This window comes from Scyliorhinus canicula, chromosome 11 (genome assembly GCF_902713615.1).
Source record: "Scyliorhinus canicula chromosome 11, sScyCan1.1, whole genome shotgun sequence".
In the NCBI taxonomy this organism is placed as follows: Eukaryota; Metazoa; Chordata; class Chondrichthyes; order Carcharhiniformes; family Scyliorhinidae; genus Scyliorhinus; species Scyliorhinus canicula.
In genome coordinates this window covers 100230890-100257058 of record NC_052156.1, presented here as the reverse complement: position 1 = coordinate 100257058, position 26169 = coordinate 100230890, and the positions used below count along the sequence as shown (strand labels likewise).

Genomic DNA, 26169 nt, shown 5'->3' with positions numbered 1-26169 from the left:
TGTTCACAACTAGTATCACATTGGTCCCGGAATTGAACTTCTGACCTTATATTTTGTGCCATCACTATCACTGCCTATTTCCATCTCTCTAATCAGACCTAATATCTCCTTATGTGACAGATGTCTGCTTTTGCGAAGTGCCTTGGGGCATTTCATTTCCTCAAAGGTTGCTATACAAGTTGTTTCATTCAAGAAGTGTAGATAATGTGATGCAATGCTTTGGTTGAAAGGTTAAACTCAGGCTCCATCTGCACTCTTGGGGCAGAAAAGATCCCGTGACGGACGCTCTTGAAAAAGAGCAGGGGAGTCATCCTCTGTGTCCTGGCCAACATTATCCCTCAATTAACATCACTAAAACAGAGTTATTATCATATTGCTGTTTGTGGGCCCTGGCTGTGTGCAGCTTTGCTGTTGTATTTCCTACATTTACAGCAATGAGTATTGTGCAAAAAATACTTGATTTTCTGAAAAAAACACTTTTTAGGATGTCCTTTAGTCCTGAAAGGTGCTGTATAAAGTGTCCCAGGATAAATCATTCATGAGATTAGATCCAATCCATTATTTTCTTATAATCTAACATCTGAGTTCACCTCTGCAACTCTGTAAATATTTAACAGCAACTTGCTTTTATATAGTGTCTTCAACATAGACACTTCAAACAAATTGTCAGACAAAACTTGCTACTGAACCACAGATATTAGTGGTAGGTTGACATTACTTGGGCAAAGTGGTATGTTTTGAGATATGACTTGAGGAGAGTGAGGGAGGTGGAGGCACAGAGAGGTTTAGTGAAAGAATGCCAAAGCTTGGGGCCAGGCAGCTGAAGTCATGGTCGCTAATGGCGATGAAAGTCAGGGATGCACACGAGGCTAGAATTGGAAAAGCTTTGCGATCTCCAATGGCTGTGGGTCTGAAGGAAAGTCCAGAGATAAGGCAGATGAGGAAGCTGATAACACACCTGAGAATTTCAAAATTGAGCCATTGCTGCACCAAAAGCCAGTGGAGGTCAGCAGCATGTGGATAGTGGGTGAACAGGACATGGTGCAAGTTCGGGCACAGGCAGAGGTTTGGAGGAGTTAAAGTTTACAAAAGGTGCAAGGTTGGTAGGCTAGCCAATAAAGCATTAGAATAATAAAGCCTGGAGTGTTTTAGCAGCAGGTGAGCTGAGATAGGTGGGGAAAATTGGCTGAGATAGAATACAGTCTTTGTGATTGAAGAGGGTTGAAAGGCCGGACCAAGGTGAAATACGATTGCATGTTTCCAAATGGTCCAGTTTACCCTCAGTCAGTGGCTAGGAAGTGAAATGGAGCCAGTGGGGGGACGGACTGAAGACAGGGGCTTCAGCCTTTCCAATGTTTAATTGGAAGAGATTTTCTCTGATATCGGAGAAGCGGTGTGACAAATTAGAGTCAGTAGAGGAATCGATTGAGGTGGAACTGGGTGTCTGTTCTATCTTGAAATGAATAGCAGACCCACCTAACTGGGAAATGTTGAAGAGGTGTTAGAGAACCATGGCCAAAGGAGCAAGATGAATTAGGAGGGATAATTCACAGTCACAATTCCAGCGAATGTCATTTGTGAATTTGAAAGCCGTTTTGGGGATGCAGCATGGGTGGGAACCTGATTGGAAGGATTCAAACGTGACCAAATAATAGCACCAAAGTCTTACCCGGTACCTTTGAATTCTTGCCTCCCACATTATTCTGTTTACATTGATAGAGGCTCAGCATTTTGAACAATACAAAATGTTAACAACCTGTAAACAATGACGGTAGTACCGTAATGGGCTTCAGAAAGACACATCAACCAGTGAAGCGGACAGAAATATGGCAAATTCAACTTGGTATTTGCATGTAAGAAGTGGTGCACTTTGGGGGGAACAATTTATACAACCGAAAAATACAATTTTGAAGGGGTGCAAAGGCAGTGTGTCTGGGTGTGCCTATTCACAAATCATTGAAGCTGGCAGCAGGGCAAACTGATCAGGCAGTTAGCAAAGCAAAGGGACATTTGGCTTTATGAATAGAGGCATTCGATACAAAAACAAGAAAGTAATTTTCAGGTTTACAAATCGCCTTGTTGAAACTCAGCTGCAGCATTGTGCACAATTCTAAATTCCCCACCTCGGGAAGGGCGTTGAGATCCTGCGGAAGGTACGCAGGAGGGGTACCAGGGATGAGGGATTCTACTTGTGTATCGAGCTTGGAGAAGCTGGAATTGTTCTACTTGGAGCAGAGATGGTCGGGGAGAACAAATGTACGTAGTCAAAATTATTAAAGCTGTTTCTTTTGGCAAGTGAGTAGATATAGAACATACAGTGCAGAAGGAGGCCATTCGGCCCAATGAGTCTGCACCGACCCACTTAAGCCTTCACTTCCATCCTATCCCTTAACCCAATAACCCCTCCTATCCTTTTTGGTCACTAAGGGCAATTTATCTTGGCCAATCCACCTAATTTGCACGTCTTAGGACCGTGGGAGGAAACCAGAGCACCTGGAGGAAACCCATGCAGACATGGGGAGAACGTGCAGATTCTGCACAGACAGTGACCCAGCGGGGAATCAAACCTGGGACCCTGGTGCTGTGAAGCCACAGTGCTAACCACTGTGCTATTGTGCTGCCTTAGATTTAAAATAACGGATAAAAATGGGGAGTTGAGAAGTTCATTCCTTCTGATTTGCGATGTGGAAACACAACTTGAAAGGTTGGAATCAAATTCCATCAGAAATTCGAGTGCATGTCCTTTGAAGATGTCTAATTTGCTGGTTAAGGAGTGAAAGCTAGAATAGATAGATAGAGAAATACAGCACAGAGCAGGCACTTCGGCCCACGATGTTGTGCCGAACTTTTGTCCTAGGTTAATCATAGAATTTTGGACACTAAGGGCAACTTATCATGGCCAATCCACCCAACCTGCACATCTTTGGACTCTGGGAGGAAACCGGAGTACCCGGAGGAAACCCACGCACACACGGGGAGGATGTGCAGACTCCGCACAGTTAGTGACCCAAGTCGAAATCGAACCTGGGACCCTGGAGCTGTGAAGCAATTGTGCTATCTACAATGCTACCTTGCTGTCCTTAAGAAAAAATTAATCTACACTCCATTATTCTACCCTAATCCATGTACCTATCCAATAGCCGCTTGAAGGTCCCTAACGTTTCCGACTCAACTACTACCACAGGCAGTGCATTCCATGCCCCCACTACTCTCTGGGTAAAGAACCTACCTCTGACATCCCCTCTATATCTTCCACCATTTACCTTAAATTTATGTCCCCTTGTAATGGTTTGTTCCACCCGGGGAAAAAGTCTCTGACTGTCTACTCTATCTATTCCCCTGATCATCTTATAAACCTCTATCAAGTCGCCCCTCATCCTTCTCCGTTCTAATGAGAAAAGGCCTAGTACCATCAGCCTTTCCTCGTAAGACCTACTCTCCATTCCAGGCAACAGCCTGGTAAATCTCCTTTGCATCTTTTCCAAAGCTTCCACATCCTTCCTAAAATGACGCGACCAGAACTGCGCACACTACTCCAAATGTGGCCTGACCAAGGTTTTGTACAGCTGCATTATCACCTCACGGCTCTTAAATTCAATCCATCTGCCACTTCTCAGCCCAGCTCTGCATTCTATCTATGTCTCTTTGAAGCCGACAACAGCCCTCCTCACTATCCACAACTCCACCAATCTTCGTATCATCTGCAAATTTACTGACCCACCTTTCAACTCCAAGTCGTTAATGAAAATCACAAACAGCAGAGGACCCAGAACTGATCCCTGCGGTACGCCACTGGTAACTGGGCTCCAGGCTGAATATTTGCCATACACCACCACTCTCTGTCTTCTATCGGTTAGCCAGTTTGTTATCCAACTGGCCAAATTTCCCACTATCCCATGCCTCCTTACTTTCTGCACAAGCCTACAATGGGGAACCTTATCAAATGCCTTACTAAAATCCATGTACACTACATCCACTGCTTTACCTTCATCCACATCCTTGGTCACCTCCTCAAAGAAGTCAATAAGACTTGTAAGGCAAGACCTACCCCTCACAAATCCGTGCTGACTATCCCTAATCGAGCAGTGTCTTTCTAGATGCTCAGAAATCCTATCCCTCAGTACCCTTTCCATTACTTTGCCTACCACTGAAGTAAGACTAACTGGCTTGTAATTCCCAGGGTTATCCCTATTCCCTTTTTTGAACAGGGGCACGACATTCGCCACTCTCCAATCCTCTGGTACCACCCCTGTTGACAGTGAGGACGAAAAGATCATTGCCAACGGCTCTGCAATTTCATATCTTGCTTCCCATAGAATCCTTGGATATATCCCGTCAGGCCCGGGGGACTTGTCTATTCTCAAGTTTTTCAAAACGCCCAACACATCTTCCTTCCTAACAAGTATCTCCTCGAGCTTATCAGTCTGTTTCACACTGTCCTCTCCAACAATATGGCCCCTCTCGTTTGTAAATACTGAAGAAAAATACTTGTTCAAGACCTCTCCTATCTCTTCAGACTCAATACACAATCTCCCGCTACTGTCCTTGATCGGACCTACCCTCGCTCTAGTCATTCTCATATTTGTCACATGTGTAAAAGGCCTTGGGGTTTTCCTTGATCCTACCCGTCAAAGATTTGTGGGATGGAATGCGTAAGTTGGAGAGCACTTTCAAAGAAACACAGCATGGACTCCTTTTGTTCTAGAAGATTGGGATCTTCGTGTGCAAGATCTGGAGAAACCTGATTAGTTTTGGTCTGGCAGATATATGATGTGCTTTTCCTGCAGCTTTAATCTTGTCTTAGCACTGCACCAGGTTTCCCACTTTGCGTTCTCTGTGCTTTTTAGTATTATTTGTTTGTAGATGGAAATTGCGTGAATAAAGAAAGTATTTATTGTTCACACAGACGTCATATTTTAAATTGAGTTCTGCTGAAAGGACAACTTACTGGTGGTCCTGAAAGGGATCAGAACCTGGAATTGCTGAGACAAAGTGGTACCCCACCCCTCCTTTGTCCACATCACAAGCATTCAGGATGGTGTCATTTGATTAGCTGTGAAGGTCGCTATGATACAAAGATGCCCTTGCAGCAGCTGCAGAGAATTGAGCAGATCCTCTGCTATAAGGCCGAGTGTGGTCCTCCAGAGGCTCTAATACAGGCCGGTCCACCGTGCGGCTCAAGGGCTGTGCAGCCCACAAAGCCCCTCTATGTGGCCCCGGAGCCAGTTTTCAAAATACTGATCAAAGAGGCAGGTTTGAATGGAAGATTCTGCATGAGCTGCTCCTCCAATCATCAGTCATTCCTTTCACTAGTAAGCTTATCAGCAGCAAATGTGGGAAAGACCCAACCTGTGATTGGAGGAGCGGCGAAAACCAGTGCCGGTGAGTTCGGGCCGTGGGGATTCGAGGGTCGGAGTTCTGAGGGCAGGGCGCAAGGCCCAGGAAGTGGGTGTGACAAGGCAATGGAGCAGAGGTGCCAGGCATCCTGTATGGGGCACGAGTATGCTGGAGCACAACACGGGACAGCTGAAGCAGGGTATTACTGGTTGGGTGAGTGACTGGGGTGTAGGGGGGAGGGTGAGTGGGCGGAAGGGGAACGGATGGCAAGAGGGGGAAGGATGGGGCGGGCGAGAGGGGGGAGGGCAAGTGTGGGTGAGGGGGGGAGGGCAAGTGTGGGTGAGGGGGGGAGGGCAAGTGTGGGTGAGGGGGGGAGGGCAAGTGTGGGTGAGGGGGGAGGGCAAGTGTGGGTGAGGGGGAGGGTTGGTGTGGGCGAGAGGGGGAAGGATGGGGCAGGCGAGGGCAAGTGTGGGTGAGGGGGGAGGGGGAGGGTGTGGGCGAGAGGGGAGGGCGAGTGGTGGGGGAGTGGGCGAGAGGTGGGGGGGGAGGGCGTGTGGGCGAGAAGTGGGGGGGCGAGAGGTGGGGGGGTAGGGCGAGAGGTGGGGGGGTAGGGCGAGAGGTGGGGGGGAGGGCGAGAGGTGGGGGGGGAGGGCGAGAGGTGGGGGGGGAGGGCGAGAGGTGGGGGGGGGGGGGCGAGAGGGGGGGGGGGGAGGGCGAGAGGTGGGGGGGGGAGGGCGAGAGGTGGGGGGGAGGGCGAGAGGTGGGGGGGAGGGCGAGAGGTGGGGGGGAGGGCGGGAGGTGGGGGGGAGGGCGGGAGATGGGGGGGAGGGCGCGTGTGGGCGAGAGGTGGGGTTCATTTGTATTTGGAGGATAAACTACTTTGAAAGAATCAAGAAGGTTTCACTGAAGTTTAATGTAGCTTTATCAAAGGGCAGCACGGTGGCCTAGTGGTTAGCACAACCGCCTCACGGCGCTGAGGTCCCAGATTCGATCCCGGCTCTGGGTCACTGTCCGTGTGGAGTTTGCACATTCTCCCCGTGTCTGCGTGGGTTTCGCCCCCACAACCCAAAATGTGCAGAGTAGGTGGATTGGACACGCTAAATTGCCCCTTAATGGGAAAAAATAATTGGGTAATCTAAATTTTTTTTTTTTAATTTTAAAAAATGTAGCTTTATCATTATTGAAATCACCAGTTCTGTGCCAATTGTATTGGGTTTTATTGGTTCAGTACACTTTAATGGGTGCTGCACAGATTGCTTCGAAATAACATTTTCAGCCTTTCGATTGTCAGTGGCAGGTTTGTTCCACTTTGTAAATGCGTCTTTTCTCTCTTCTAGTCAAATGGAGGTAAAAGCTTTGCAAGCAGGGGGTCATCCTCATTGTCCACTGCGGCTGCTAAGAGGATTTCAGCTAAGGTGAACAGTGCCTCAGGTAGCGGCAGTACAAAGGAAATCCAGGAGCTTACTGCATTGATGTCTGCACCAGCTGTCAAAGTACCTCCTGCTATTATAGAACAAAAAGGAACTGAAGCTAATCTGGATGCAAAAGGTAAAAGGTAGAATTATTTCAATTTGAATTAAATGGACAAGAACGTACAATGAGGTTAAAAAGAATTCTTATTGCAGCCAGAGGAGCATGTTAGCCTTGTTTATCCATACTTTGCCTATGATGTCTTCCTTTCACCCCCTTGCATACCTTCTCCTTTGAATCACAAATGCCCATTGAAATCTATTCCTGTTCTGTAATCATCCTTGCTAAATTACCTTTGGTAAGCATCTGTTTGAAGCATTGCTAGGTTTGTTAACATACCAAACCTGCATTTTCAAGCCACACCATGACTTTACCCCTTGGTTTAATTACCATTCAAATACCCCAGCAGTTTAAAAATATGACCAAATTACCAACAGAGAAAATATTACAAATGTTCGGGTTTTGAGGCTGGTGTTCTTGACACAGTGGTTTGGTAGTTGAGTGGCTCTGGACTGGATGACTATCCCGAGGTCATTTGTTTATAACCTACCGTGGCAAGTTGTAGCATTAAATTCAGGATGTCAAGCACGCAAAGCTAGCCCATTAACACCTTTCAGAAAAAGTAAGTTGCCACCTCTGTCCCACTCTGCTATGTACATGATTCCAGCCCAGTGCTATAGGAATATAGGAATTCGGAGAAGTAGGCAATTCAGCTTTTTGAGCCTGCTCCACCATTCAATCAGATCATGGCTAATCTCTTCTTGGTCTCAAATCCACCTGTTGCCTATATCCCTTTAACGCATTTTTTATCAGAAATATATCTAACTCCTTGAAACCATTTAATGACTCCGATTCCACTGCATTATGGGGCAACAAGTTCTACTGCCTCTCGACCTATATCCGTGACTTCTTATTCTAGATTGTCCCACAAGGGGAAACATTAGTTCTATGTTTACTTTATCAATCCCATTTAGTATTTTATACCTCGATTAGATCCCCTCCCATCTTTCTAAACTCCAGCGAGTATAAGCCCAAACTGTTTAATCTCTCCTCGTACCTCAATCCTTTTATCCTTGGAATCAATCTGGTGAACCCCCTCTGAACTGCCTCCAATGCCACCAGATCCTTCCACCAATAACAAGACCAGAACTGGACACAGCACTCCAGATGTGGTCTCACCAACACTCTATGCAATTGCAACAACACTCTTTTATATTCCAATCCTTTTACAATAAACACTTAACATTCCATTTGCCTGTTTAATTACATGCTGTACGTGCATACCGACTTTCTGCGATTCATGAACAAAGGCTCCCAGAAATCTCTGCACAGGCACGATTCAAATCTGCTTTTCATTTAGATAATTTGCCTTTCTATTTTTTCGGCCAAAATGGATAACCTCACACTTATCTACATTAAACTCTATCTGCCAAACTTTAGCCCCATCTCCAACCCATCTATCTCTGTCTGTCTGTAAAATTGTTATATCCTCTTCACTGCCTGCTTTCCCACCTATTTTAGTATCATCTACAAATTTTGCTACGTTACACTCTGTTCCTGCTTGTAGATCATTTATATATCTAGACTTCCAGAAGGCGTTGATAAGATGCTGCATAAAAGGCTGATCCAGAAAGTGAGATCCGAGGACTGACCCCTGCGGCACACCGCTGGTTACAGTTCGCCAGCCAGAGAAGGGCCCATTTATCCCCACCCTCTACTCAGTCAGCCAATCCTCAATCTAATCTAGTATTCTACGGTCAATCCCCTGCGTTCTCACTTTCTGGATCAGCCTTTTATGCAGCATCTTATCAACGCCTTCTGGAAGTCTAGATATGTCACATCCATAGATTTTGCTGGTTAGGTCCTCAAAGAACTCAAGCAAGTTTGTCAAAATTGACTTCCCCTTCATTTTCTTTATAAATTTAGAGTACCCAATTATATATATTTTTTACAATTAAGGGGCAATTTATGAAAATGAAATGAAAATCTCTTATTGTCACGAGTAGGCTTCAATGAAGTTACTGTGAAAAGCCCCTAGTCGCCACATTCCAGCGCCTGTCCGGGGAAGCTGGCGCGGGAATCGAACCGTGCTGCTGGCCTGCCTTGGTCTGCTTTAAAAGCCAGCGATTTAGCCCAGTGAGCGAAACCAGCGTGGCCAATCCACCTAACCTGCACATCTTTGGGTTGTGGGGGTGGTACCCACGCAGACATGGGGAGAATGTGCAATCTCCACACGGACAGTGACCCAGGGCCAGGATTGAATCCGGGTCCTCAGCGCCACAGTCCCAGTGCTATCCACTACACCACATGCCGCCCTGAGTTCCCCTTCCTAAAACCATGCTGACAATGGTGGATTGAGCTTTGTCTTTCCAAATGCTCAGTCATCTCCTCCTGCAACAAAGAACATACAGTGCAGATGGAGGCCATTTAGCCCGTCGAGTCTGCACCGACCGACTTAAGCCCTCACTTCCACCCTATCCCTGTAACCCCTCCTAACCTTTTTGGTCACTGAGGGCAATTTATCATGGCCAATCTTCCTAACCTGCACGTCTTTGGACTGTGGGAGGAAACCGGAGCACCCGGAGGAAACCCACGCACACACTGGTAGAACGCGCAGACTCTGCACAGCGACCCAGCGGGAATCGAACCTGGGACCCTGGCGCTGTGAAGTCACAGTGCTATCCATTTGTGCCACCGTGCTGCCCACAAAACTGCATTCACTGGCCGGGAATGCTTAATGATTGATTCCAGATGGGCAGCACGGTGGCGCAGTGGGTTAGCCCTGCAGCCTCACGGCGCCGCGGTCCCAGGTTCGATCCCGGCTCTGGGTCACTGCCCTTGTGGAGTTTGCACATTCTCCCAGTGTTTGCGTGGGTTTTGCCCCCACAACCCAAAGATGTGCAGGCTAGGTGGATTGGCCATGCTAAAATGCCCCTTATTTGCAAAAAATTAATTGGGTATACTAAATTTATTTTAAAAAAGGTGATTCCAGCAACATCCCACCATAGAGTTCAAGCTAACCGGTTTATAGCTTCCTACTTTTGCGTCTCTTCCTTTTTGAATAGGAGCATCACATTAAAGTGTTTCCAATCCACTGGGATTCTTCTAGAATCCAGGAAATTCTGAAATACCTTCCTTTATTATAATTATAATAATTATTATTATTATAATCGCTTCTTGTCACAAGTAGGCTTCAGTGAAGTTACTGTGAAAAGCCCCTAGTCGCCACATTCCGGCGCCTATTCCGATAAGCTGATATGGGAATTGAACCCGCGCTGCTGGCCTTGTTCTGCATACAAGCCCACTGTGCTAAACCAGCGCCTTAATACCGAGGGTGCAGGCCATCCGGTCACAGAAACATACCTGCCCTTAATCCCATCAGTTTATTCAATACTGTTTCCTTAGTGATGGTTATTGCACCAGGTTCCTCTGAATAAACTGTAATTTTTAGAAAATCTTTATTAACTTCTACCATGAAGACAGAGGCAAAATATTGGTTCAGTGCCACCGTCATCTTTGTGTTCCTCATTGTTACCTCACCAGAATTGCCCTCTAAAGCACCAACATGTACTTGAGCTATTCTCTTCCTCTTTATATACTAATGGAAGCTTTTGGTATCAGTGTTTATGTTGTCTGCTTCTCTGTTACATAATACTAAATCTACAAAAGCCTGCTCCCTAGTTGTCTCCATGACATATTGCTCGAAGAAATAATCCCTCACACCCTATAAATTCTCCCTCAAGGCTACCCTTGCCAATTTAATTAATCCAGTCAATATGCATATTCAAATCATCCATGATTACTGTTGTGCCTGTCTCACAAGCCCTCATTATTTCATGGTTTATACTAGGCCCCACTTTGGAAGTATTGACCAGGGACCTGTAAATTACTCCTGCAAAGGAGTTTTTCCCCTTGTTTTTTATTTCCACCCAGACGATTCAACATTTTGTCCTTTAGTGCCAATATAATTTCTTCATGCAGCCTTGATGCCGTCTTTAACCAATAAAGCAACTCCACGTCCTGTTCCATCCTGTTAATCCTTTCAGAATACTAAGTAACCCTTGGACATTCAACTCCCAGTCCCGGACCTCCTGCACCATGTTTCAGTAATCCCCACAAAATCATACCCTTTTGTCTCTATTTGTGCTGTCAGCGCATTGATCTTATTCTGAATACTGCATGCATTTAGGTACAAGGTTTTTAAATATGTCCTACTGATATGCCTTTCCCTTGCAGGGTTTTCAAATCCACTACACTTTCACACATTCTGACCTCCTTTATTAATCCCTGATAACACTCAGCCTCATCCCCAACTTTCGCTGCCACAGTCAGTCACCTTACATTTTGACTTTTTACATTTCCTTTCCCCTCCTTAGTCGTTAGACTGGTCCTGCCTATTCATCCTAATAACCTCTACAAGTCTACATTCTCCTCACCTGTTGCTGCGCTGGCCCCTATTAACCATTATACTTCTTGTAGCTTTACCCCCCTCCTCCCTATGCTAATTTAAAGTCCTTGTGACCACCCTATTTATCCTTTCCGCTAGAACAGACCCCATCTGCCCTAATACTGATGCCAGTGCCCCATGAAAGGGAACCCCTCTTTCTGGACCATTCCTTTAACCATTTGTTTACTTTGCTAATTTACTCATCCCTCTGCCAATTTGCATGTGGCTCGGGTAGTAATCCAGAGATTATAACCTGTTCTTTAATTGACTGACTTGATGACTAGTGATTGCCAGTGTTACCAATATCCCACAATCACTAAATGCTTAACCGTGGCAATATACTTACCCTTAGCCAGAATAATTTAAAATATTGGCATTGGAAGCTCCGTGTATTGGTATATTTAGTCTAAGCAAGCGAGTTAGAATATAGGACATACAGTGCAGAAGGAGGCCATTCGGCCTATCGAGTTGCACCGACCCACTTAAGCCCTCACTTTCACCCTATCCCCGTAACCCAATAACTCTTCCTAACCTTTTTGGTCACTAAGGGCAATTTATTATGGCTAGTCCACCTAATTTGCACGTCTTAGGACTGTGGGAGGAAACCGGAGCACCTGGAGGAAACCTATGCAGACATGGGGAGAATGTGCAGACTCTGCACAGACAGTGACCCAGCGGGGAATCAAACCTGGGACCCTGGCGCTGTGAAGCCACAGTGCTATCCACTTGTGCTGCCCGTTGAACAATAAATTAACATTTTCTGTTAATGGCAGTGAATCGCTTAAACAGTTCAGGAGAGAAATAGATTTATTTTTTCAGAGAAAAGAACTGATAGATATTGTGGAAGGCAAGTAATCAAAATACTGTTGGACTGGATGCCCTTGTCTCCTGTTTTTGTCACATAAGTGCTTAAGGAATCTAGTTTAGAGATTATAATAGCAGTGTTCCTTGGATAGATGGATGGTTTTTTCAACAATTTGGGTCAAACCGAATTTTCATTCATCAATTTTTTAAAAACTTACTTTTCTACCTATGTTTCATTTGTAGGTTTATCACACAGCACCAGTTTGGATGTCATTCCATCCAAAGAGACAGAAAATGCAAGAAGAGCAGACAACAGTGGCAACTTAAAAAACCTTGATTGTGTGGGTAGAAACAGCTTTGGGGACGTGTTCTCACCAATCAGAGATGGTAAATTGGTTTAAATTAGCATTCATGGGTATTTATTGAATTGTGAAAACTGTTCATGAAGGACACAGCATGATGGTTTATGGTTTGCGTTTATAGATGTTGCAGAAACAAAGACTGGTGAAGACAGCATTGCAAAAGGAAATGGTAAGATAAGCTTCCTTGAATGGCAATTAATTTAGTTAACTTGGGTCTAGACATTCACTAATGGACTGGGGTTTGGATGTGAATGGAGTTGGGACTAAGGGGATCAAAGCTGCAGCTGCCTACAGCTGTGTCAGATGAAGCTAATTCCTACCAATTGCAATCCCATGTCAAAGCTACTTAAAAAATTGGCATGTTGGATGGGATATGTTGATTTCATTGGTAGTAGGAGGAACTAACGTGACACATCAAATTAGACCTCCAGGTAGGCAAGTGAAAAATCCATATTGGCATATTGGTGACACATCGCTGGTTGGGAATCTCAATCCTGTCACATCAGTCACCACTGTACAAAGAGAATAATTTGTTTTTTAAAAATAAATTTAGAGTATCCAATTATTTTATTCCAATTAAGGGGCAATTTAGTGTGGCCAATCAATCTAACCTGCACATCTTTGGGTTCTGGGGGTGAAACCCACGCAGACATAGAACGGTACAGCACAGAACAGGCCCTTCGGCCCTCGACATGGGGAGAATATGCAAACTCCACATTGACAGTGACCCAGGGTGGGGGTTCGGGGGTTCGAACCAACATGTTGGCCAAAGAAAACAATTTATACCTCCTGTTCACGTAAGGTTTGAACATAGTATAGAACATACAATGCAGAAGGGGGCTATTCGGCCCATCAAGTCTGCACTGACCCACTTAAGCCCTCACTTCCATCCTATCCCCGTAACCCAATAACCCCTCCGAATCCTTGTGGTCACTGAGGGCAATTTAGCATGGCCAATCCACCTAACCTGCTCATCTTTGGACTGTGGGAGGAACCCGGAGGAAACCCGCGCAGACACGGGAAGAACATGCAGACTCTGCACAGACAGTGACCCAGCGGGGAATCGAACCTGGGACCTTGGCTCTGTGAAAATACAGTGCTATCCACTTGTGCTGCCCTTGACTGTCATGAATTGATGAACTGCAGTCTCAGAACTGCAACTAAAGTCTGAAATCCTTGTTCTATCACTCGTCCATTTCTCTTCAAGTTTTCAGTTGTGGCACCTTGTGACATTTTATTGTTCATGATGTGGAGATGCCGGCGTTGGATAGGGGTGAGCACAGTAAGAAGTCTTACAACACCAGATTAAAGTCCAACAGGTTTGTTTCAAACACGAGCTTTCGGATCACTGCTCCTTCCTCGGGTGAATGAAGAGGTATGTTCCAGAAACATATATATAGACAAAGTCAAAGATGTCAGACAATTCTTGGAATGCAAGCATTTGCAGGTAATCAAATCTTTACCGATCCAGGGATAGGGGTAATCCCACGTTAAAGAGGTGTGAATTGTCTCAAGCTAGGACAGTTGGTAGGATTTTGCAAGCCCAGGCCAGATGGTGGGGGGTGAATGTAATGCGCCATGAATCCAAGATCCCGGTTGAGGCCGCACTCATGCATGCGGAACTTGGCTATAAGTTTCTGCTCGGCAATTCTGCGTTGTCGCGTGTTCCCCGACTGGAAGGGAACATTGCTGCCTGGTGATTGTCACACGATTCCCGTTCATTCGTTATCGCAGCATCTGCATGGTCTCGACAATGTACCACGCTTCGGAACATCCTTTCCTGCAGCGTATGAGGTAGACAACGTTAGCCGAATCACAAGAGTATGTACCGCGTACCTGGTGGGTGGTGTTCTCACGTGTATTGGTGGTATCCATGTCGATGATCTGGCACGTCTTGCAGAAATTGCCATGGCAGGGGTGTGTGGTGTCGTGGTTGCTGTTCTGAAGGCTGGGTAGTTTGCTGCAAACAATGGTTTGTTAGAGGTTGCGTGGTTGTTTGAAGGCAAGTAGTGGGGGTGTGGGGATGACCTTGGCAAGATGTTCATCTTTTTTTTAAAAAAAATTTTTATTAAGATTTTCACAAAATATAAACAACAAAACAATATTAACAAAACAACCATAATAAAAAAGAACAACACCCACCCAACTACAAAAGCAACTGCAAACAAAAGAGAAAAAAAAAACAACAAAAGGGAAAGAGATAACACCCGCCACATCCCACAAACCCATGTACACAGTTCTCCCTCCCTCCGAACCAAACCCCCCCCCCCCCCTCCACTGAAGAAGAATCCTCCGCCGGGCTACTGGGGACGCAAAGGCCAGGACACCGGCCTCTTTCGCCTCCTGCACTCCCAGCTCCACTGCAACCCCAAAAATTGCGAGTCCCCAGCCTGGCTTGACCCTGGAACCCACCACTCTTGACACCGTCCTTGCTACCCCCTTCCAAAACTCCCCCAGCGCTGGGCATGCTCAAAACATATGGGCGTGGTTCGCTGGGCTCCCCGAGCACCTAATACACCTGTCTTCGCCCCCGAAAAACCTACTCATCCTCGTCCCAGTCATTTGGGCCCTATGCAGCACCTTGAACTGTATGAGGCTAAGCCTCGCACAGGAAGAGGAGGAATTCACCTTTTCCAGGGCATCCGCCCACGTCCCCTCCTCAATCTCCTCACCCAGCTCCTCTTCCCATTTACCCTTCAGTTCCTCCACCGAGGTCTCGTCTACCTCCTGCATTACCACATATGTCCGAAATCCTCCCTCCTCCAACCCACACCCCTGAGAGCACCCTGTCCCATACCCCACGTGGGGGCAACAAGGGGAACCCCTCCACCAGCCGCCTGGCAAACGCCCTAACCTGCATGTACCGAAACATGTTCCCCGGGGGGAGCCCAAACGTCCCCTCTAACCCCCCCAAGCTCGCGAACCTCCCCTCCACAAACAGGTCCCTCAACCTCCCAACCCCTACCCTGTGCCAGCCCAGAAATCCGCCATCAATGCTCCCTGGAACAAACCGATGGTTCCTCCGTATCGGGGCCTCCATCGAGCCCCCCACTTCTCCCCTATGCCGTCTCCATTGCCCCCAGATTTTGAGGGTAGCCACCACCACCGGGCTCGTGGTATACCTCGTTGGAGGGAGCGGCAACGGCGCTGTTACCAGCGCCTTCGGGCTCGTGCCCACACAGGACGCCACCTCCATCCTCTTCCATGCTACCCCATTACCCACTTACGCACCATCGCTGCGTTGGCAGCCCAGTAGTATCCGCAGAGGTTGGGTAACGCCAGCCCCCCCCCTATCCCTGCCCCGTTCCAAGAACACTCTTCTCACCCTCGGAGTCCCATGCGCCCACACAAATCCCGTAATACTCCTGTTGACCCTCCTAAAAAAGGCCTTCGGGGTAAGGATGGGGAGGCACTGGAACAGGAACAAAAACCTCGGGAGCACCGTCATCTTAACGGACTGCACCCTCCCCGCCAGTGACAGCGGTAACATATCCCACCTTTTGAACTCCTCCTCCATCTGCTCCACAAAACCTTGTGAGGTTGAGCTTGTGCAGGGCCCCCCAGCTCCCAGCCACCTGGACTCCTAGGTACCTGAAGCTCTTCCCTGCCTGCTTCAGTGGGAGCCTACCAATCCCCTCCTCCTGATCCCCCGGGTGCACCACGAACAACTCGCTCTTGCCCAGGTTCAGCTTATACCCAGAGAAACCCCCGAATTCACTAAGAATCCTCATCACCTCCGGCATCCCCCCCACCGGGTCCGCCACATACAGCAACAGGTTGTCCGCATAAAGCGACACTAGATGCTCCTCCCCACCCCGCACCAGGATCCTCCAGTTCCCTGACTCCCTCAACGCCATGGCCAGGGGCTCAATTGCCAATGCAAAGAACAAGGGGGACAGGGGACACCCCTGTCTCGTCCCCCGGTACAACCGAAAGTACTCCGACCTCCTCCTATTTGTGGCTACACTCGCCATTGGGGCCTCATAGAGCAACCTCACCCAACGGACAAACCCCTCCCCAAACCTCTCCAACACCTCCCACAGATACCTCCACTCAACCCTATCAAAGGCCTTCTCCGTATCTAATGCCACCACTATCTGCGCCTCCCCTTCCATAGCCGGCATCATAATAACGTTGAGGAGCCTTCGTACGTTTGTATTCAACTGCCTTCCCTTAACAAACCCCGTCTGGTCCTCATGAATGACCCCCGGCACACAATCCTCTATTCTTGTGGCTAGGATCTTTGCCAGCAGCTTGGCGTCTACATTTCGCAGCGAGATCGCCCTATAAGACCCACACTGCAGAGGGTCCTTGTCCTGCTTCGGGATCAAGGAAATCAGCGCCCGTGACATAGTTGGGGGCAAAGCCCCCCCCCCTCCCTTGCCTCGTTAAAGGTCCGGACCAACAGGGGCCCAACAGGTCTGCATACCTTTTATAAAATTCGGCCGGAAACCCATCCGGTCCCGGCGCCTTCCCCGACTGCATGCTCCCTATCCCTTGAACCAGCTCCTCCAGCTCAATCGGTGCCCCCAGTCCCTCCACCTGCCCCTCCTCCACCCTCGGAAATCGCAGCTTGCCCAAGAAGCGCCCCATTCCACCCCCCTCCACCGGGGGTTCAGACCGGTACAGATCCCCAAAGAAGTCCCTGAAGACCCCATTAACATCTACCCCCTCCGCACCACCTTCCCAGCTCTATCCGTCACTCCCCCAATCTCTCTGGCCGCGTCCCGCTTTCGGAGCTGGTGTGCCAGCATCCTGCTCGCCTTGTCCCCATATTCATACACCGCCCCCTGTGCTTTCCTCCACTGAGCTTCCGCCTTTCTGGTAGTCAATAGGTCGAACCTGGCCTGAGGGCTACGCCTCTCCCCCAGCAATCCCTCCTCTGGGGCCTCCGCATATCTCCTATCCACCCTCACCATCTCCCCTATCAGTCTCTCCCTCTCCCTCTGCTCCCCCCTCTCCCTATGGGTTCGGATGGAAATCAACTCCCCTCTAGTCACCGCCTTCAATGCCTCCCAGACCATCCCCACTCGGACCTCCCCGTTATCGTTGGCCTCAAGGTACCTCTCAATACACCCCCGAACCCTCTCGGCCACCTCCTCATCTGCCAGCAGCCCCACCTCCAAGCGCCAGAGCGGACGTTGGTCCCTCTCTTCCCCCAGCCCGAGGCCCACCCAGTGCGGGGCATGATCTGAAATGGCAATGGCAGAGTATTCAACATCCTCCGCCCTCGAAACCAGCCCCCTGCTCAGGGCAAAAAAATCAATCCTAGAATAGGCCTTATGCACGTGGGAGAAAAACGAGTACTCCCTGGTCCTTGGCTTCGCAAACCTCCAGGGATCCACCCCTCCCATCTGGTCCATAAATCCCCATAACACCTTAGCCGCCGCCGGCCTCCTACCCGTCCGGGACTTGGATCGATCCAATGGGAGATCCAGCACCGTGTTGAAGTCCCCCCCCCCCATAATCAGGCCCCCCAGCTCCAGGTCCGGAATGCGGCCCAACATACGCCGCATAAACCCCGCATCGTCCTAATTTGGGGTGTAAACATTCACCAACACCACCCGCTCCCCCTGCAGCTTACCACTCACCATCACATATCTCCCGCCACTGTCAGCCACCACATTTAACGCCTCAAACGTCACCCTCTTTCCCACCAGGATCGCCACCCCCCCGACTCTTCTCATCCAGCCCTGAGTGAAATACTTGGCCCACCCATCCCTTCCTCAGCCGAACCTGGTCTGCCACTTTCAGGTGTGTCTCTTGGAGCATGGCCACATCCGCCTTCAGCCCCTTCAAGTGCGCAAACACCTGGGCCCGTTTGACCGGCCCATTCAGTCCCCTCACATTCCAGGTTATCAGCCGGATCAGAGGGCTCCCTCCCTGCCCCCCTCCCCTGCCGATTGGCCATAATCCATCCACTGGCCAGCGTCCCCCGCTCGGCCAGTTCCCCACGCCGGCAACTACCCCCCCCCAGGCTAGGACCCCTCCTAGCCGCGCCCCTCCCTTCATAGCACTCCCGTGAGCCAGCTAACTTCTGCTGACCCCGGCGACTCCTGCCCGACCTCCGACTCCTCCCCACGTGGGACTACCCCTCCTCCTTCGTGCCAATCAGCAGGCCCTCCTCCCCCCGCTCTTGCGCGGGAAAATAACAGCCAGCAACAGCCCGCGCTTCTCAGCCCCGACTCCGCCCCCACCATCCCACAGCGCGGGAAACCAGAGAAAAGCCCGCGCTTTTGCCCTGCCCAGCCCCGCCTCCTCTAGGGCAACTCCCATTGCCAGTCCCCCCCACCAACTCCCCGCACTCCCCGTTTACCTCCCTGCCCGAACCCGTCCACCAGATCTATACAAAAAGACATAACGACATCACCCCACCCACCCTAAAGCCAACCCACATCTTGCATTAAACAGAGCAAACATAAGTACATTATCATACAAAATCCTCCATCTTAGACCCTCAGTTTGAGTCCAGTTTCTCGGCCTGCACAAAGGCCCACGCCTCCTCCGGGGACTCAAAATAATGGTGCCGGTCCTTGTAGGTGACCCACAGACGCGCCGGCTGCAACATGCCAAACTTCACGCTCCGTCTGTGGAGCACCGCCTTCGTCCGGTTGAACCCGGCCCTCCGCTTAGCCACCTCCGCACTCCAATCCTAGAAGATCCCCACCTCCGTGTTCTCCCACTTGCTGCTCCGCTCCTTCTTGGCCCACCGGGGCACGCACTCACGATCCACGAACCGGGGAAACCGCACCAACACCGCCCGCGGCGGCTCGTTCTGCTTGGGCCTCCTAGCCAGAATTCTGTGGGCCCCCTCCAACTCCAGGGGCCCCTGGAAGGACCCAGCCCCCATCAGCGAGTTCAGCACAACACGTAGACTGCCAGGTCCGACCCCTCCAGCCCCTCCGTGAGGCCCAGGATCCGCAAATTCTTCCGCCTCGACCGGTTGTCCAGCTCCTTGAACCGCTCCTGCCACCTTTTATAGAGCGCCTCGTGCATCTCCACCTTCCCCGCGACGGCCACGGCCTCATCCTCCCTTTCAGAGGCCTGCTGCTGCAGCTCCCGGATCGTGGCCCCCTGGGCTGTCTGAGTCTCCATCAGCTCTCTGGTGGTAGCCTTCAGCGACTCCAGCAGCTTCACCTTAAGCTCCTGGAAGCAGCGCAGCAGAGTCGGCTGCTGCTCCTGCGCCCACTGCCTCAGCTCCTCAAGGCCTCCGCCGGCCACCATTTTGTTTTTCTTCCCCCGCTTTTCCAGTGGTGCTTCCACCGTTTTTCTTCTTACCCTACTCCCGGTCCGGACCATAGGACCGTAGGAATCGACTCCAGTCCCCTTCCCACTTCGGGATTCGTTGACGAAATTCCGTTGGGGGCCCTGAAAAGAGCCCCAAAGTCCGTTATTCGCGGGAGCTGCCGATCTTGCGGCTTAGCTCCGCATTGCCACCACTGGAAGTCCAAAATGTTCACCTTCATCGATGATGTGTTGAAGGCGGCAAAGAAGATGTCGTAGCTTCTCCGCTCCAGGAAAGTACTGGACGACGAAGGGTACTCTGTCGGTTGTGTCCCATGTTTGTCTTCTGAGGAGGTCGGTGCGGTTTTGTGCTGTGGCGGGTTGGAACTGTCGATCGATGAGTCGAGCGCCATATCCTGTTCGTACAAGGGCATCTTTCAGCATCTGTAGATCTCCTTAAAGAAGCCATCCCCTATGGACAAGCTCTCCGTATACACAGGATCTGCTCAGATGAGGAGGAGCGTAACAGACATCTACAGATGCTGAAAGATGCCCTCGGACGAATAGGATATGGAGCTTCACTCATCGATCGACAGTTCCAACGCGCCACAGCAAAAAACCGCACCGACCTCCTCAGAAGACAAACACGGGACACAACCGACAGAGTACCCTTCGTCGTCCAGTACTTTCCCGGAGCGGAGAAACTACGACATCTAATTTGCAGCCTTCAACACATCATTGATGAAGATGAACATCTTGCCAAGGTCATCCCCACACCCCCACTACTTGCCTTCAAACAACCGTGCAACCTCAAACAAACCATTGTTTGCAGCAAACTACCCAGCCTTCAGAACAGCGACCACGACACCATACAACCCTGCCATGGCAATCTCTGCAAGACGTGCCAGATCATCGAAATGGACACCTTTACATGTGAGAACATCACCCACCAAGTACGCGGTACATACTCGTGCGACTCGGCCAACATTGTCTACCTCATACGCTGCAGGAAAGGATGGCCCGAAGCATGGTACATTGTCGAGACCATGCAGATGCTGCGACAACGAATGAATGGGCATCGCGCAACAATCACCAGGCAGGAATGTTCCCTTCCAGTCGGGGAACACTTCAGTAGTCAAGGGCATTCAGCCTCTGATCTCCGGGTAAGCGTTCTCCAAGGCGGCCTTCAGGACACGCGACAACGCAGAATTGCCAAGCAGAAACTTATAGCCGAGTTCCGCACGCATGAGTGCGGCCTCAACAGGGACCTGGGATTCATGTCGCATTACATTCACCCCCCACCATCTGGCCTGGGCTTGCAAAATCCTACCAACTGTCCTGACTTGAGACAATTCACACCTCTTTAACCTGGGATTACCCCTCTCTCTGGATCTGTAAAGATTTGATTACCTGCAAATGCTTGCATTCTAAGCATTGTCTGGCATATTTGACTTTGTCTATATATATGTTTCTGGAACATACCTCTCCATTCACCTGAGGAAGGAGCAGTGCTCTGAAAGCTAGTGTTTGAAACAAACCTGTTTGATTTTTTTTTGTTCAATAAAGAAAGTTCAGTATTTTCAGGTACCTCTCAGAGAAAAATCCTAGGTGTCATTTTAATAGAAAATCAGTGCCAAAGGAGTTTTGTGCTCTGTCAATTTTGCTGTCATGTGTCATAGAATTGATTGAGTGCAGCTTCACATTTGGATATTCTGATCATAGACTCCTTATAGTGCAGAAGGAGGCCAATCGGCCCATCAAATCTGCACCGACGCTCTAAAAGAGCATCCTAACCCCGCCCGATCCTTGCAACCCCGTAACTCTACCTAAACTGCACAACCGTGCACACTAAGGGATAATTTAGCATGGCCAATCTACCTAACCTGCACATCTTTGGACTGTGGGAGGAAACCGGAGCACCTGGAGTAAACCCAGGCAGACAAGGGGAGAAAGTGCAAACTCCATACAGATAGTCACCCGAGGCTGGAATTGAACTCTGGTCCCTGGCGCTGTGATGCAGCAGTGCTAAAGACTGCCACTGTGCTGCCCAGTAGATCAGTAGAGAGCAGTTAAGTGAGAAACTAGGGATACAACTTTTGGGCCTCTGGATTGCTGCACTGGTGGCATTGCCACTACACCATCTCCTATGCGATGTCGGTGTTGCGGGCATGGCCAGCATTTGTTGCCCATCCCTAATTTCACCTTGAGAAGGTGGTGGTGAGCCTCTGCATTGAATCGCTGCAGTCCCTGTGGTGTAGGTACACCCACAGTGCTGTTTGGGAGGAAGCTCCAGGATTTTGACCCAGCGACAGTGAAGGAATGGTGATAGATTTCCAAGTCAGGATGGCAAGTGGCTTGTAGTAGAACCTGCAGTTGGTGGCATTCCCATGTGTCTGCTGGCCTTGTCCTGGTAGCAGTCACAGATTTGGCAGATGCATCGAAGAAGGCTTGGCGAGTTGTTACATTGCACCTTGCTGTAGCCGCTATGTTGCCTATGGTGGAGGGAGTGAATGTTTAAGCTGGTAGATGGGTGCCAATGAATTAAGCTGCTTTGTGCTGGATGATGTTGAGCTTCTTGAGTGTTATTGGAGCAAAAGGCTCAAGTATATTTTTCCTTTGTAGGTTCGGGCTTTTTGCCACAGTTGAACACCATATTTTCCACAAGAAGTAATCCCGTGGGTGCCAGTACACAGGAAGAGTTGAGCTCGAACTCCTTACAGGGTTTTGGATCTCCATCTCCCATTAAAGAACAGGCTTCACAACGAGACATGATTGCCATATTTAACAAACTGCAGAGTGCAAGACCAGATTTAAAAGAGCCAGTTGGCCAGGTACTAAATCTATATCAACAACACCCATTTCTGTTTGCTTTTATGAGGACAAGTCACAAATTTGTTTTGTACCTTTTGTTTAAAAGATTAAGCAGTGACCCAATTGGGGTATTCTATACTGTTTAAGGATTTCAATACTGTAGGTAGATATAGAGAAGCTATTTCCTCTTGAGGTCGGGTGGGTGAAATCCAAAACAAGAAGGCATGACCTTAACATTAACTAAACAATCTAGGGCTGAAATATGAAAGCACTTTTTCCACACCGAAGGTAATAGAAATCTGAAACACTTCTTCCCACCCCCTCCAAAAAAAGAAGAATTGTGGATGCCGAGATAATTGATATCGCTATCCCTGAGATTAATAGAATTTTGACTCTTCAGGATATCCATGGGTATGGAGCAAAGATGGGTAAATGGAATTGAGGTACTGATTAAACTTGAATGACTGAATGACCTACTCGTCTTCCTGAATTAAAATAGCTTGCCAGTTTACACAGTGAATAGCTGACTGGATCCTTGGTCGACACTGAGTTGGCTAATCCCAATGAGGAACACTAGTTAATGGCAGAACCTCTGGGCTTTAGAAGCAAAAATGTTAAATGTCCTGCTCCTGAGGACTATCCAAATATCCCCATTGGAAGTGTGCACGGTTTGGCTGTGATGGTCCCTATGGTAAATTAATCTGACAACGCTCATTGTCAAGGCAAATACTGTCTAGTTGAGTTATCGGTACTGTGGAACTGCAGAAAGAGAAGTGTTTTTGTGAGGAGGAAAACTTTGTAAGTAGGTGACGTACCCAGCACGGGACTTAAGAAGTGGCAATGATTAAACTCTCCGTGAGCTTTGCTGAATACAAGCTCCCCCGTTAAAGGGGGCGGGGATCCCTAAACAATTTATAGCTAAACGTCTGTATAAGGATGACCAGTCTGGGTGCCGCGTAAATAATAGTTATTCATCTATTCCGAAAGTTCAACTGATTTTGACATATGGAAAATCTGATCAGCTCTGTGAAGCACTCGAGTACTGCAGTGGAATCAAAATTATAAGGATAATGACATAACCTGATCAGTTCTCTATTTGTTTGCTACAACAACAAAAAATCTGTGATGGCAGACCCCTCTTGTACAAGGCCCTTTTACATTTTCTTCCACCATATCTTGGTTGCAAAATACCAGTTCAGCTCGCAAGCCTTTCGAGTCATCTTTTTGCATTTCCACTTTACACAATGAGCGACAGACCTTGGGTGTGATTTATCTGCAGTGTTTTCATTATTCTTTTGGGAGTATCTGTCTCAATGTGTTTATGGTATGGTTGCAAGAAAATCTTGCATATGAAGAATTGATGTCTTGAATCTACATGCTGCCACTCGGGCACGGAGAGTATTGATGATGTAATGTGACATTGTCTTCTTTCAAGGTGCATTTTCCAGTAGTTTCCTATAAATTGGGTTTGAGCATACTGTACTTTGCACGTACCAGGCTTGCTATGACCATTTTCTTTCCTTTGAAAAGATAGGCCAGTAACTGTATTTGTTGTACAGAATAGTTTTTGTTTGCCTCTCCTGGGCGTTGATTTTGGTAAATGTGACATTTGGTGGCATGTTAACACAAGAATGCTCAATCTACAATGATGTACATATTCCAAATCCTCAACAGGATAATGATGTCGTAGGAATGAGCAAGTCCAATATGATTGAGCACAATGGTCAGTTGGAAACTGCAAGGCTGGATCAGGTAGGTGTTGCTCAGGCTATGCAGGAAATGGTGGAATTTTAAAATTGTGTAAATCTTTATATTCGAGGAAATCAAAGTTGGAAATTTTGAAATGCCATATTAACATCATGTGAATAAATCATTGAAAGTAGCGGGGCAGGTTGAAAAAGGAGTTAATAAAGGATGCGGCATCCTGTGCTTTATTAATAGGGCAAAGACTATACAAGCAGTGAATGTATGTTACACTTGCATTGAATATTGGTTTGAGCTAATTGTCCAGTTGTAGGCATCGTACTCCCAGGAAAGACGTGAAGGCATTGGAGAGAGTGCAGAAAAGATTCACAAGAATGGTTCCAGGGATAAAGAACTTGGTTATGAGGATGGATTGGCAAAATTCGGACTGTTTTCCTTAAAGCTGAGCAGATTGAGAGGGGATTTGATAAGTGGTATTCAAAATTATGAGGTGTCTGGATAGAGTAGATGGGTAGAAACTGTTCCCATTGGCTAAAGGATCGAGAACAAGAGGACACAGATGTAATGCTTGACAAAAGGAGCAGTGGTTGGGATTCGGAATGTGCTGTCTGGGAATGTGGTGGAAGCATGTTCAATTGAGACATTCATGAGGGAAGTGGTTGTTGTCTTAAAATTAAGAATGTGCAGGACTATGGGGAGAAGGCGGGAGAGTGGCACTCAGTAACTTGCTTTTGCAGAGAGCCGGCATAGACATGATGGGTGAATGGTCTTTTATGTTATGACAATTCTGTGGTTCCGTAAAGCTGACCTTGAGATCTGAGCTGATCGTTTTCTACGGCCTGTGTTCCCAGCAGCTTGCTGAATGGCTGTGAAAGATGGATAACTTACAGCTAGCAACAGTTTTCCATCTTTGCTATCTGTGATGCTTTATGGGTATATCCTGGCAGGACAAAAACAAAAATGTGGCCGCACGCTAGAAGACCACGCGTTCAAGTTTGTTAGTGGTCACCGAACATCGGCAGCTTCAGTGGATCAGGCACATTCTCAGGATGGAAGATGGACTTTCTATGTTTTGGGGTTACCGGAGCCACAAGACTAGTGCAACACTGAGAGTTCCACTGCAAGGATGCTTGCAAGAGTGACATGAAGGCCCTCAGCATCCATTACCACAGCTGGAATCACTAGCCGATGACAGAGGGAAATGGTAACGCGTCATGTGGATGCTGTACATGTCATCCATGTTTTCTAAACTGTTCCTAAATAACTGGTAAATGGAGCTTCGTTTCTCAAAGACTTTTAACAGTAGAAATACTTCATTATTAAAAGCCATTAATAAGGGTTTATTTCCAATTTATAAACCTATTTTTATTTGCGGTCTCAGTTCAGCATTAAAAAAGAAAACAATCAGAGTGGAAGAATTGGGTCCGAAAATAAACGCTGGATAAATTTGGAGGAAATGTGTGGAATCCAGTTTTATTGGGAACATCGCTAGAGGCCAACAGAACAACTATGGCACTTTACTTAAAAAGGCATATTAAGTTAAATGTCAGCAAACTTCAGTAGCAGCAACCTCATAGATTTAAAGCTCCCTCCTACACTGGTGCTTAAACTTCATTGCAGTGTTGAGAGAGTTCTACACCTTTGAAGATGCTATTTCAGATGAGATATTTGTGGTACATGGCAGTGTTAGAACAAAGAGTCTTGCAAGTATATCTTAGAGAGCAGTTAAGAGTCAATTTTGTTGATGTGGGACTAAAGTCAAGTACAGGGCAGACTGAGTGAGCACGGCAGATTTCCTTCCCTATAGGATATTTGGCAACCGACTATTTTTTTCCCCCGCAACAACCTTTGTGTTGACTTCTTCTGAATCCAAATTCTCAAGCTGCCACAGTGGGAATTTAACTCTGTGCAATTACTGTAGATCTCTGCTAGTCCAGTAATATAGCCGCTGCACTACCGTACCTAGTTGTGCACTTTGTGACCATGTTGAAGTCACCAAGTCATCCAGAT

At 48.1% G+C, this 26169-nt stretch overlaps 1 protein-coding gene across 7 annotated transcripts in view; it reads left to right on the top strand.

The window, feature by feature from the left end:
- nedd1 (NEDD1 gamma-tubulin ring complex targeting factor) overlaps positions 1–26169 on the top strand; it is a 78164-nt gene that overhangs the window by 29300 nt on the left and 22695 nt on the right. For 5 of the 7 annotated variants that reach the window (XR_005462257.1, XM_038810890.1, XM_038810889.1 and 2 more), the window contains 5 exons: positions 6675–6885; positions 12302–12445; positions 12542–12589; positions 22267–22475; positions 24130–24207. Coding sequence is in view for 6 of the 7 variants with exons in the window: in XM_038810890.1 (XP_038666818.1) it covers positions 6675–6885; positions 12302–12445; positions 12542–12589; positions 22267–22475; positions 24130–24207 (690 nt within the window). In the remaining variant the exon portion in view is untranslated. The remainder of the gene's footprint in view (positions 1–6674; positions 6886–12301; positions 12446–12541; positions 12590–22266; positions 22476–24129; positions 24208–26169) is intronic. The other 2 variants (XM_038810892.1, XM_038810891.1) reach the window with 1 other exon arrangement.